Source organism: Anoplophora glabripennis, unplaced genomic scaffold, assembly GCF_000390285.2.
Source record: "Anoplophora glabripennis isolate ALB-LARVAE unplaced genomic scaffold, Agla_2.0 scaffold351, whole genome shotgun sequence".
Taxonomy (NCBI): domain Eukaryota; kingdom Metazoa; phylum Arthropoda; class Insecta; order Coleoptera; family Cerambycidae; genus Anoplophora; species Anoplophora glabripennis.
In genome coordinates this window covers 437,061-449,886 of record NW_019416442.1, presented here as the reverse complement: position 1 = coordinate 449,886, position 12,826 = coordinate 437,061, and the positions used below count along the sequence as shown (strand labels likewise).

Below are 12,826 nucleotides of genomic sequence, written 5' to 3'. Positions count from 1 at the left end.
AAAGTGATGGCGACTGTTTTTTGGGATAGTCATGGAGTTATTTTAATCGATTATCTTCAAAAAGGAAAAACTATTACAGGAGCATTACGCATCATTGCTTGACAAGCTGAAGGCAGAACTTGCGGAAAAACGGCCACATTTGCAGAAAAAGAAAATCCTGTTTCACCAAGACAACGCACCGTCTCACACCTCAGCGGTTGCCATGGCGAAAATCCACGAATTACGGTTTGAACTGCTTGACCATCCGCCTTACTCACCAGATCTAGCCCCAAGCGACTTCTTTTTGTTCCGTCATCTAAAAATTGCGCTCGGAGGACAGAGATTTTCGTCAAATGAAGAGGCAATCACCTTCGTGAACAATTATTTTGCAGAGAAAACGCCGAATACTATTTGGACGGGTTACAGAGATGGGAGCATTGCTGGGAGAAGTGTATAGAGTTACAAGGAGAGTTACATGTTGAAAAATAACGTACGTTTTGAGGGCTAGTCACTCATCGTCGGGAACACCCCTGATAGAATTATTATTTAATAAGACTGCGGCACAGAGACTATAAACAACCCTCTTAGTTTTCTGTTAGCTAGTGGCAGTTTTATCTCGCTGACACATTACTATCTGACATTTCACAAAATCAGTTATACTGATAGTTTGAGCGCAAATCGCAAATGGCATTTTCGCCGCGGCTTCGTCGTGAAACAAAGCAAATTTTATTACAGCTCTCGGCAATCTATTGCAACCGACCGTACGGCGGCTGGCGTAAGCGTTTTCCCTTATCTGCATTCAGAGCTGCGCTACGCTGATGTAATGAAGGAGAGCCGTTGATAGAGGCACGGTGAATGGCGTTCTCTGATGGCAATCAGATTGCTACTGTGGCGGTAGTGGCAGAATCGGCAGACATGAGCGGTATAAACCCTAATCTGATTTTTGACGCGCTTAACCCTCATCGAGTATGAGACATTAGAGGTTACATAAATTCTGCGGAGGGTGTTTCAGACGCCGTTCTTTGTGATACCGTACGCGGTGGACAAAATTCGGTGTTATTTGCTTTTTTTTATGCCGCGGGGGACGCGGGTTTTATAAACGTTAACTGTGGATTTTTTTTATCTCAGCCAAATAACCCTCGGTTTTCAAATATGTGCCTTTGGCTTGTTTTTATACGTGGTCGTAACAATAGGGTAGTAATTACATATAAACATAAAATACAACGTAAGTCGTCAGTGCCGCGAAAACCAACTACTCCGAGGGCTATTTGCCCCTACCGGCATTGAATTAAATTCGCGACACCCAGTACAACAGCTAGGTGGTAGCGACCTGCTAAAATTTGCCAGGTACAGTAGTAGCCATTTGAATGGCACAGTTGAAGTCAGCGCGATAGATGGAGCCTTTGTGCTTCGCGTACTATAAAATACAACAATTACTTGTTTTGTGTTAACTTCACAGCTACATTCTACCCAGTAAACACATATACAGGGTGTCTCACGGTGACGGCCCATTGGGATTATTTCAGAGACTACTTCGATTTGAATTTTGAAAATTTGTAACACCGGGTCTTCTAGTTTTTAAGTTATCTACTATTTTTTGTGTAATCACCTAAAATCATGTAATTTCTTGCGAGGATAGCTGTGGAATTTTTAGCAAAACTTCAAAACAAACAACTAAACTGTCACCAGTTATTTATTATTATTTATTCACAGACGTTGGGATGTTAAGCAGAACATTTACAGTTTTTAATAAGACATCCCAATTTTCCACCAATTTTTTACATTTTTGTTATTCCGTAGAAAAAGTATGCCACATGTACACGTGGTGTCCATCAGCTGTGTAACATTAGGTTAAGCGCTGTTGTCACGTTGTGATGAAACTCCCCAATATTAATACTCACTATATTTTTTAAATTGTTAATCTTACGCCTCTGTAATATACAACTTTTTTGTTCATATATCTCATGCTGAAATAATGGCAGTCAAACTTCTTACACCCTGTATTGTTAACAAATCAAACAGAAACATTTTAAATTTTTTTTAAATATCTACGAAATAAAGGACCAATTTCTCATAATTTTTTTAACTTTAAAGTGAATCGTGTTTCCAGAGAAGTTGGCAAAAGCATACATTTTCCCCATCGTGGACTCTTTTCTTGTATTAGTTTCTAACAATAGTTCAAAATGTATAACCTAATCTAAATAAAGTAAATGACCTTTAAAGGTATCATTGTCTTAATTCAGTAAATATGTTTTAAAGTTTTATCCGTAACTGTGTTCGTCCATTATATTAGAATGCATCCAGCAATTGCAGCACTTTACTTTGCAAGTGTTCCTTTAGAAAAAGGATCCCCAGATAGCAATTTCTGGAAAACTTTAAGCTTTAAGCTAGCTAGGATAATCGGATTGTTTGAATTAATCTTTCATTATTAAGAAGGCATTTAGATATAGGGCGGTGGATTTATTGTGATAAAGAAGACTAGCTCTGTTAGATAAAAATATAAAAGTTAAATAGAAAAACTGTATGACAAAATTTTTTCTTACTGACTGAATTTATTTAGTATAATTTTTTTACATATTAAATTCGTCATAAAATTTTGCTCATTGTAGTACAAATAATATGTATTTTGTTATTTCGTTTTGTACACTTTTTTAATATTCTTTAACTCCTCTACTTCTACGGGGAGTTATCAAAGCATTCGGCAAAATTTTAACGGTGGATACTACATCATAAATTAATGAAAAAAGTCCTGTGTTCAAGACCTAAATATTACAAAGAAATTCGGTGTTTTTTTCTTAATTTGATACAAGGAAACAGTTGAAATGATTTCACTCAAATTTGGTGTATAGCTGCAGTTTCTGATTATCTGCAAACGTATGTGCTTGCAGCAATTTTTTGTATACGGAGACATACTTTAGGGGATGAACTTTGTAATAGTAATTTTCGCTTGCAACTTTTTTGCCTTCCAAAATATTCAAAACTGGATTCACTGTTGTTACAGAATTCTAGAAGGTTTATTGTGGGTTCTCCACAAAAGTGTCATATACCATAATTTTTTTGTCACCTAAATATAGTGGAGCTATTATTCTTCGTCACACTAATAAATGACTCCGTATAAAGAATTTCAAATGCTCCAAGTGTAATTTTATAAACGGTTATTCTACTATATTTCATATATTTTATGGCAGTAATTGTTTTTTGTGATATCAAAAAATGTTGACACTATAAGAGATCAAATGTTCCTTAATTTACCTACTTTATTACATTATAAATTTTTTTCCGAAACTGTATTTCTCAAACACATCTACGTCATCCCAATATTTTTTTCACTACGAATAAACCGCCACATAATCAGATCTTCATTATTTTCGAGAGTTTTTATTAGGGATTATTTAGATTATCCTAAAACAGCTACTTAAATATTGAGTGTGGCTCAAAAAACAACGTATGTAAGAAAAATATTTGAGAAGATAAAAAATATGTAGCGAGTTCGTCCGCAAGTAGGAAAGAGGATGTAAAGAAAACATTCCCAGTCACACTTTCCACCAGATCCCACCCCACGCCTCGAATTCACTTCACTTCACTTCTCAGCATATGGTGTGATCGGTCGCAGCTGGGAAAGTTTCATTCACGGTTTTTTTTTATTTCAGGCATGTAATAGAAAAGGTAGAAGTGGACGTACATGTGGTTTTGTTTTAAATCTTAATTGAAATCCGAGATTGCTTGCAGGGTTGATGAAAATTTTGTAAAGTGTAGTTAGTTTTATAAAATAATTATTACGTTTTTATATCACTGCAATTTTAATAAATGGCGAATGCGCTGGGACATAAAGTGGTCCATGTTAGATCAATCACATCAATGTTAGAGTATAATAGTATTTGAGATACAAAAAAAAAGGAAAAAACGAGAAGACAAAAAATACTCTATTTTAAATTTTATTTCAAATATACCGAATGAAGTAAGAAAGTGTGACCGCTAAGAAGTTAGTTTTTTAATTGAACATAGTTTATATTTTTACATAATTGAAATCGCTGTAACATTTCGAGACTATGTGACTATGTAAATAGTTTTATATTCGGTTAAACATTACTTGCATTAGAAAACAGAAAATAGAAAATAAAAAAATAAAAATGAAAATTCCTTAAATTTTTTGGAAAGTATGATTTGTTAAAACCAGTAATAATTTTCACAAAGAAATAATAGTAAAGGTTGCAATTTTAGGAAATGTATTTGGGATCAAAGAAATTAAAAAAATATAATTCACTGTAGAATAAATATATACTGATTCCATGGCCATCTTGATTTTATCCATTAAGCAAAGTCCGTAAATGAAATAAAATACTGTACAAATTAATGATGATGAAACAAATATAGTTGTATACAGAAAGAAGAGATTTTGAAAAACAATAAGTATGTGGTACTATTTAACATTTAAAATTATGTAACAAACTGTAATGTAACTGGTCGTAACTACAAACTGAATTTGTTACAGACATAGGTACATTAAAGTTTCAGACAATTTATCCATATTTGTAGTGCTTTTAGGTTCTGACAAACAATTTTTTTAATTTACTTTATTCCATTACAATTTATTTTTGGATTATAATATATCAAAGTATGTAGACTCTCAAAATACTATCCAATTATATTATAAAGAATTTAATGGGTTTGTCTACATAAAAAAGCAATTAATTTTAATACTATTAAATATGCACAGGGAATTTGAGAAGGAGTGCTACTTTGAATAACTCAGTACGTAATTATTTTCAGCTAAATTCTTAAGATAATGTCTGCAGACACGTTAACAGGAGATACAGGAATGTCATATTATTTTAAATAATCGTCAAAATAATATGGTCAACTCAATTTCAACTAAATAACTGGGATAGATAGAAATTAATAAGAAATTTCAAAAAAAGTTAGTAAATTCAATATATTAGAGAAAAAGTCTTTCATTCTAAATCACACTAAATCTAAATTATCGAATAGGTATATTTAGATATACAGGGTGTCCCAGAATATGTGGGCAATATCTCGGATTTATTTGAACATTTTTATATGGACTTGTCATGTTATTTTAACGTCCCTTGTATAAATCCGAGAGATTGCCCACATATTCTAGGACACCTTGTATATTAACTACCATTCGTGTTATATAAAAGAATTGGACTATTTAATTCAAATTTGGGTATAAATTATTCAAAATTAGTCATATAAAAATTCTTCAAGAATTTAATTTAAAAACAAATACTGAATAATTGCAGATTGATAGGAAGGCAATGTCAGCAGTATAAATTTCACCACTACGTAGATATGAGTAGCAACTAGTAACATTTTAACATTTATCTGGAAATCATGCGAAAGGATTCTAGATGAAGAAAAAGTTAGTATAGTATATAACTTGAATTAACTTGAAAGAAATGAAAATTATGTTTTTGTTACTTGTAGTGTAGTGACAATAATAAGTACCTTTTATACTTACATAAATTATTTTAAAATAATATGAAAAATATTATATACATATTTTGCATACTGTATAGGGCAGGGGTTGGCAAAATTTTAAGCCGGAAGAGCCATCTGCAATAGAAATATCAATTTCATGGATTTCAAAGAGCCACGAATTTTTATTTCTGCTTTTACATTTTATTTCAAATTTAAATCGAATACGGAAGTTTATGCGCGTCTTTATGTGTACCCGTGTGCTGCTTGTCTGTCCGCTTTAACTTTTAATTTTTAGAGGAACTTGAAGAGCCGCAATTGTCTCTTGAAAGAGCCGCATGCGGCTCGCGAGCCGCGGTTTGCCGACCCCTGGTATAGGGTAGTAGAACATATATTTTTTGCAAGAAAATATTTGATCTGAAAAAAATATTTATAACCTCGGAAATTTCGGTTACCATAAAACTCAGCTTAAATTCAGCGAAGGTAAAAGATAAGTGAGTCGAATTTTATGTTTTCGAAATGAATACATTTGTTAAGTAACATTTCAAGGTACTCAACATTGCTTTTGTGCATACAAAGATAATTAGAGTATAACAATGTATGTGTAACTGATGATCATTATTCTCCTGCTACAAAATTTATCATGTTCGAAAGCTTCGCTATACAAATACAGACATTTATAGCGTCCATAACTCTGTCTATTGTGTCGAACTCGAAAAGTTTCCCACAAACAAATTCGACGATCATTGCGCGAGGCACAAATGGAAATTTCACAATAACCTGGATAAACTCGCTTCATGTGAAATGAATTAGTTTTTGTCGGCCTCGGTGGTAATTTGTCATCGAAATCATTCAGTGGTTTAATGTGGTTGGACCTTATTTAGCTACATAACTGGGCAAATGGGCGTTAACTGATAATTATTACATAGCAGAAATTGTTTTTTTTTTGTTTCTAATTACAGTAAAAAGTTGTTTGTTGCCTGTCACTGGAAATACGCAGTGAAAATATGTATTTATGCTAAAAGTAACTGTAAACTGAAAATGGTTCGTGAAAGGAATATCATAGGCATTTGAAACTCATAGTCACAAAGTGCAAGTTATCGAAATTTTACATTTTTCAAATAAAGGTAGCGTTTGAAAAGGACATTAGGCTCCGTTAATCCGCCTAATTTCTCATTTGTTAGAAATCAAGCCTATGATGTCTAACCTACTTTTATTATTCTATCTTTTCGAGAAATAGGATAAACCCAACAAAGTTGTCGACTTTGGTCCGCCCTGAACATTACATTATTAAATTTATTTACACAAAGCAATATGAACACTATATTTGTATATTTATGAATCTTGGAAAAAAAAATTAATTATCATAATAAATCATACTAACTTCGCTGTAAAAGTTATTCTATTCTAGAACGAAATTTAATTGTTTTTAGGCACGAAAATATTCAGACAACGCTCCAGGCGTTATAAGAATAATATTATCCGAAGAAAAAAGTTAATGGGAGAAACGTGTTCAAAAATTAGTTTCTTAGGAATCTTATTAAAGGCTTGTTAGGCACGTTTAGTATCAAAGAAGGAAAAATGGTATGTGTTAGTATTTGTTTGGATATTCTCAACATACATATTTAAAGGAAGTGACAGAAATTGTGCTCTGTTTAAAGGTTGACGGAATTTTCAGTCAATTTCTGTCTACACCAAATTGAGTGAAACCAGTGACATTTTTTGAGTCGAATTTTTTATATGTTACACAAGATTATTGTAAAAGTTAATCTTAAAATTTTCTTGACACGATTTACATTAAAGAATCAATAACCAAAAAGATAATTTAAATTAAAAAAGTAGAAATCTATAATGTCTTAAGTTATCCAATATGAAATTCCAATATAATATAAAAAAATATTGCATTTAATACAAATAGTAGTCGAGGTTATCATTTATACTAAAACAGGCACTCAAATTATCATTTGCAATCTGCGTCGTCATATACTTTTGGAATCACTAAAGGATTTCCTTTAATATGCGCATGATTAATTAAAAATTCCTATCACATGTGGATACCTACCTAAATATTTATTACAATAATCTGTCATCGTATTTCAAATTTTATAAACAGAGTTTTTGGGACTCGGATTATGCAAATATGTGATATATCTTGAATATGCATCACAAATTTAATAAATACGGGCACGAAAGTGGAAACAGTTTTAGGTCAGGCCGGTTCAGTCCGTGTACGAATGGATATCAAATTTATGTATATTGCTACAATGTTCTTTAAATTAATATGCATGTTATTTTATGTTTGATTTTTATATATTAAATTTCATCTGCAATAATTAATATCACTGGTTATATAATCTAATTTGATAAAAGTTGTTACAAAACACTCAATCGATTTGCCGCTCTTTTATTTTGGTGTGATTTCAATGCTACTTGTTGTTGTTCCAACAACGCAGTTATAGTGCCAGGTTCAGGACTTCCTGTAGATCCTTTTCTTGCTAGAGTATCTGCTTCTTCATTACATATTAATGTTTCATGCTTTGGCGCCCATTTGTGTTATCTCATCTTTTTTCAAATCGAAGTTCTTTTATGCTCTTTTAGTACATGTATTAAAATACTAAAAAATTATAAATTAAGGGCGTATTTAATTTTGCAACTAAGGAAATTTTTTAAATAATTTCCCTTCGCTATAAAAATGCATTTTTTTGAGAACGAACAATGGAACTCGATAGCTTTTTGTTAAATCTATCAATAAAAAAATTACCGCTCAGATCCGTTAATTAGCTAATTTGTTTATAATGCCATAACTCGGGAAATAATCCACTTACGGATTCCGGATTTCGCATAAATTATTGGTCTGCGGTGAGGAATGATTGAGTGTTATCCGAAGAAGTCTCGGTGATAACATCGCGATTTTTTATTGTTTATTTAAAATGGCATAATTGGCGTTTTTTCGCAAGTAACTTTTGACCGGATTGATTTTTTGACGCTCGAGACGTCGTTTTGTAGATCTTTTAAATGCGAACAAAAAAGAAATTTACCATTTCTCTGTAGAACCGTCAGAAAAAAGTTACAGTCGAAAAACGCGAATGTTTGATCAACTTTTAAACAATGTCGCCCACCTCTTTCAGGGTGCGGATACGGTACATATTATTCTACACTATTTTTACTATCTGATCACAAAAAATCAGCCTGACCGAAGAATTATGCATGCATATTTCCTGGTCTATTGGTTATCAGAATAGATAAGGTTTTTTTCTCTTTATATTCCCTTCTAAATTCCATAGACAGAACTCAATGTCATGTATTTCAGATTGGAAAACAGTTGTTCTGCTTCCCAGTAATATAAATCTTATGAATCTAAGATTTGCACCAAATATTTTTGCGCCAGTACCATCGTACCAGCTTTTGGTCCACTAATATTTACACTACTGTTCCACTCTACAGGTTCTATACATTTAGTTCTTCCGAAATACTCTATTACACACATATTTTGTAATATTTTGCGGGTCGAGCCGGACGCGCGTTAGCTTCACGTCAACATCATTAAATTTAAAAAGCTTTCAATATTATATTTCCCTTTGAGCGAACATCCGCCTCATGTAGAGTTAGGCCTCTATAATTAAATTTCTAGCAGGGAAGATGTACATACTTTGTACGCCTACAACAAACGTTTGACAAAGAGAAACCCTTTTATAATGTGTAACGGGTCAATTTTTAAAGTCTACGGAAGCGTTGTGTCGCACTCAGCAACAGGAGTATATGGAATATTGCCAGCTTCGTACCGAATAAAATTGTGGGAATACTTTTAGATATAGATTTTGCATTTTAATATGGGTAAAATTGTAGTAATCAATTATAATTGATTACTAGAAGCTAGTGCTTTTTACTATGGCGTGTATTTAGAGTAATCATGAATTTGTGGATATATATTGATATACAAATATACGTTGAATGTAAACAAAATGCTACTGAACCTTTGGACGCAAATAATTTTTTCACTTACCTGCTTTCTCTTCTCTGCAAAAGTACCTTTCGATGTGTCAATAAATATAATTTTTACATAATTTTTACATCTTATTTCATGGCCTTCTGGTCCTCCTGACTTTAACCCTTTAGACTTATTTCCGAGATTATTTTAAAAAATGTGTATGACAGAAGTTAATGATATTGAACACTTACTACTTTGGATTGAATCTGCACGATGGCATATGATTATACAATTTATGATATCTAGATATTTAGTATGGATAATATATATATGTATACTTCTTTTGATAATAATTTTGAAAAAAGTTATTACAATTGCACTGAACGTGGTGGTGGAATCTCATTAAAAATAAATGAATAAGTAAATTTACTTTTCTATATTGCCATTTTGAATTCATTTCAATTCAGTCATCAGACATCTTAAAGCAATGTCCAGGCATATTAGAGCTGGATTCACTAGAACAAAGTTACTTTCAAAGACAATACAAGCCGCAGCAAGTGGTAGATCAAAAATATTTTAGGTGAAGTGATCACCGCCAGCTAGGTTTTATTCGCTTTCTTGGATGATCCTTGCAAGGGTTCTTGTACTGTATATTTTAGTGAAAACTAATATTATATTTAGATAATGAAGTCTGGGACACATAGCCTTTAGAGAATTTTTTTAAATGGGAATGGGTCAAGTGAGGGGTCATTAGAAAGGGCTTTTAATTCTCTATACATCAATTCTTACTTTTTGAAAATTGATCCATTATTTTAGAAAATATGCAGCTTTGAAAATACGAACAATATTTTTGACGAGAAATGCGAAAATCGATTTAATTTTACTTCAAAACTTACGGTATTAGCTTGGTAAATTCCTTCAAAATAATTCGCTGTTTTTTTTTCTGATTTGCGAATTCTTTAGCCTGATTTTGGTGAGCAAAAAATTGTACGCTTTTTGTTTCGTATTTAGGTAGGCCACAAGAAGTTGCTAGATAACTGTCTTGTGACTTGTAGTTGAAGAGTAGCAATACTGCCGAGTCTTTTAAATTGATTAATTATGGTGTACTCAATTCCAGAAAGAGTAGAAATTATTAAGCTTTTTTTCAAAAACAATGAATGCGGAAATCGAGTCGCCGAACTGTTCAACCAACGGCATCCTGAGAAACATGCGTCTGGAAAAATTGTTCGCGAATTGATGGCCTTTCGCGAAACTGGCTCCGTTCATAACAAAAAGAGGCAGGTTGAAAATCCTACTACTAAAATAACTACTACATGAACTAAATGAACCTACGGAAATAGAGGTATTGGGGCAAGTGGTAATGGATAGTACGCTGAGTACAATGCAATTGGCTACTGCGATAGGAGTGAGTCGTACAAGTGCCCAACGAATATTAAAAAAATACAAATTCCATCCTTATAAGATTCGGCTAGTGCAAGAGCTAAATGAAGACGATTTTGATCGTCGTTCGCAATTTTGCGAAATAATGACTGAACGAGCGATAAACGATAATTTCCTCTTTAATGTGTGTTTTTCGGACGAGTGTACGTTCTTCTTGAATGGTTTAGTGAATCGCCATAATTGTCGTTACTGGGCTGATACCAATCCAAGGATTTTCCATGAGACACACTCCCAACACCCCCAGAAGTTGAATGTATGGGCAGGTATTTTTGGAAATTCCATTGTAGGTCCTTTTTTCCTTCCTGGAAATTTGACAGGCGATATGTACTTGGATTTACTAGAAAATGTCATCATAGAGGACGACCCTGCTTACAATGAACACGAACTGAATTTCCAGCAAGACGGAGCTCCTCCACATTACTCGCTCAATGTGCGCAATTACCTAAATGAGACGTTTCCAGGACGCTGGATAGGAGGAAGAGGTGCAATTGAGTGGCCCCCTCGGTCACCCGACTTAAATCCTTTAGATTTCTTTCTCTGGGGTCACATTAAAAGCAAAGTTTACAGCACTCCACCTGATACCTTGGAAGATCTGCGAGGATGAATCATAAATGTATGTCGCGATATCACCGCAAGTGCTCCAGAATGTTCGACAACGGTTTGAAGACAACCTGTATCATTGTATGCAAGTTGGCGGACAACATTTTCAGCATTTACTTGACTAATACCGTAAGTTTTGAAGTAAAATTAAATCGACTTTCGCATTTCTCGTCAAAAATATTGTTCGTATTTTCAAAGCTGCATATTTTCTAAAATAATGAATCGATTTTCAAAAAGTAAGAATCGATGTATAGAGAATTAAAAGCCATTTCTAATGACCCCCCACTTGACCCCCATTTCCATTTGAAAAAATTTAGGGGATAGCACCCCCACTTAGGGGGTTAAAGATTTTGGTATGCTTTTTGAGCCAAAAGTAGTCCCCCTCAGAAACAAATTTGACCTGTTTTTGGATTTTACCGAAAAATTCTTTACTGCCCTGTAAGGCTTTGCGGTACGTTTTCGATGGGCTACCCTGTTTTTATAGATGGCTCACGAGAAGCTCTAAAACATTTTTGAATTTCGTTGAAATTATTTTTAAGAACGGTGTGTTTCATTTTTTATTGAGCCACATTGATTTTAGCGACAGACGTCAGGTTCTAAAGTTAAAAAAGGGGATACCCTTAGTTTGAGCATTTATAAAGATATTTTATTCAAATTTGGCATAGAGGAATTTCTGGGAAAGCTAAATTAGAATGTAGTACTAACTTTTAGATAAGAAGCATCAATAACTTAACTTCAAAACCAGACGTCTACGACTATAGTTTAATTTGATTATATCAGCTTTGGCGGTAATTATTTCGTACTAAAATGTCAAAACGTTTCAATAAATTGAAGGATATGTCCGAGGTTACGCTTCAATAAAAAAATAATTTTTATTTTCTTTTTCAGGTGTACAGATCGCTTACTTAGCTATAATAGGAACGCAACTCTTCATGATTTTTCTAAGCATAGTACTATTATACGGAATTTTTAAGGTAAGTTAATTAATTATACTTATTTAACACAAAAAATCGTAAAAGAAAAATATCGGCGACAAGTAGATAAAAAAAATATGGCATACCCCTTATGTATTACTCGTTTTTTAAACCAACCACAGATATTAAAAAAAATGTTCATGTAGCTTTGATATTCATCTACATATATACGCGTACCTACCTGTGTATGCCATATCAGGTAACATAAAAAGCTGCAATAGGAGTCCCAAGTGTCAAGCAGATCGTTAAATTTAAATTTCGATGTTGTGTGTCATATATCAAAAAGTCTGTCGACAAAGAGGGCCAATCCAATCAATATTAAATTTAGTTCGAAATTGTCTACTTTTTTAATGCCCAGGCACTATTTTTCTCTACAACAAATTCGTTTATATCATCATCATTTCGACAAATTCAATTATCTGTGAAATATGTAGGTTTACTGCCCATTTTTCTGTTACAAACTGGA

The 12,826-nt window shown here is 33.0% G+C and overlaps 1 protein-coding gene across 1 annotated transcript in view; it reads left to right on the top strand.

Annotated features, from left to right (window-relative positions):
• The window catches only part of LOC108912143, a 106,271-nt gene that overhangs the window by 10,134 nt on the left and 83,311 nt on the right, over positions 1–12,826 (top strand). The window contains exon 3 of the mRNA XM_018717309.1: positions 12,275–12,360. Coding sequence (XP_018572825.1) covers positions 12,275–12,360 — 86 coding nt within the window. The remainder of the gene's footprint in view (positions 1–12,274; positions 12,361–12,826) is intronic.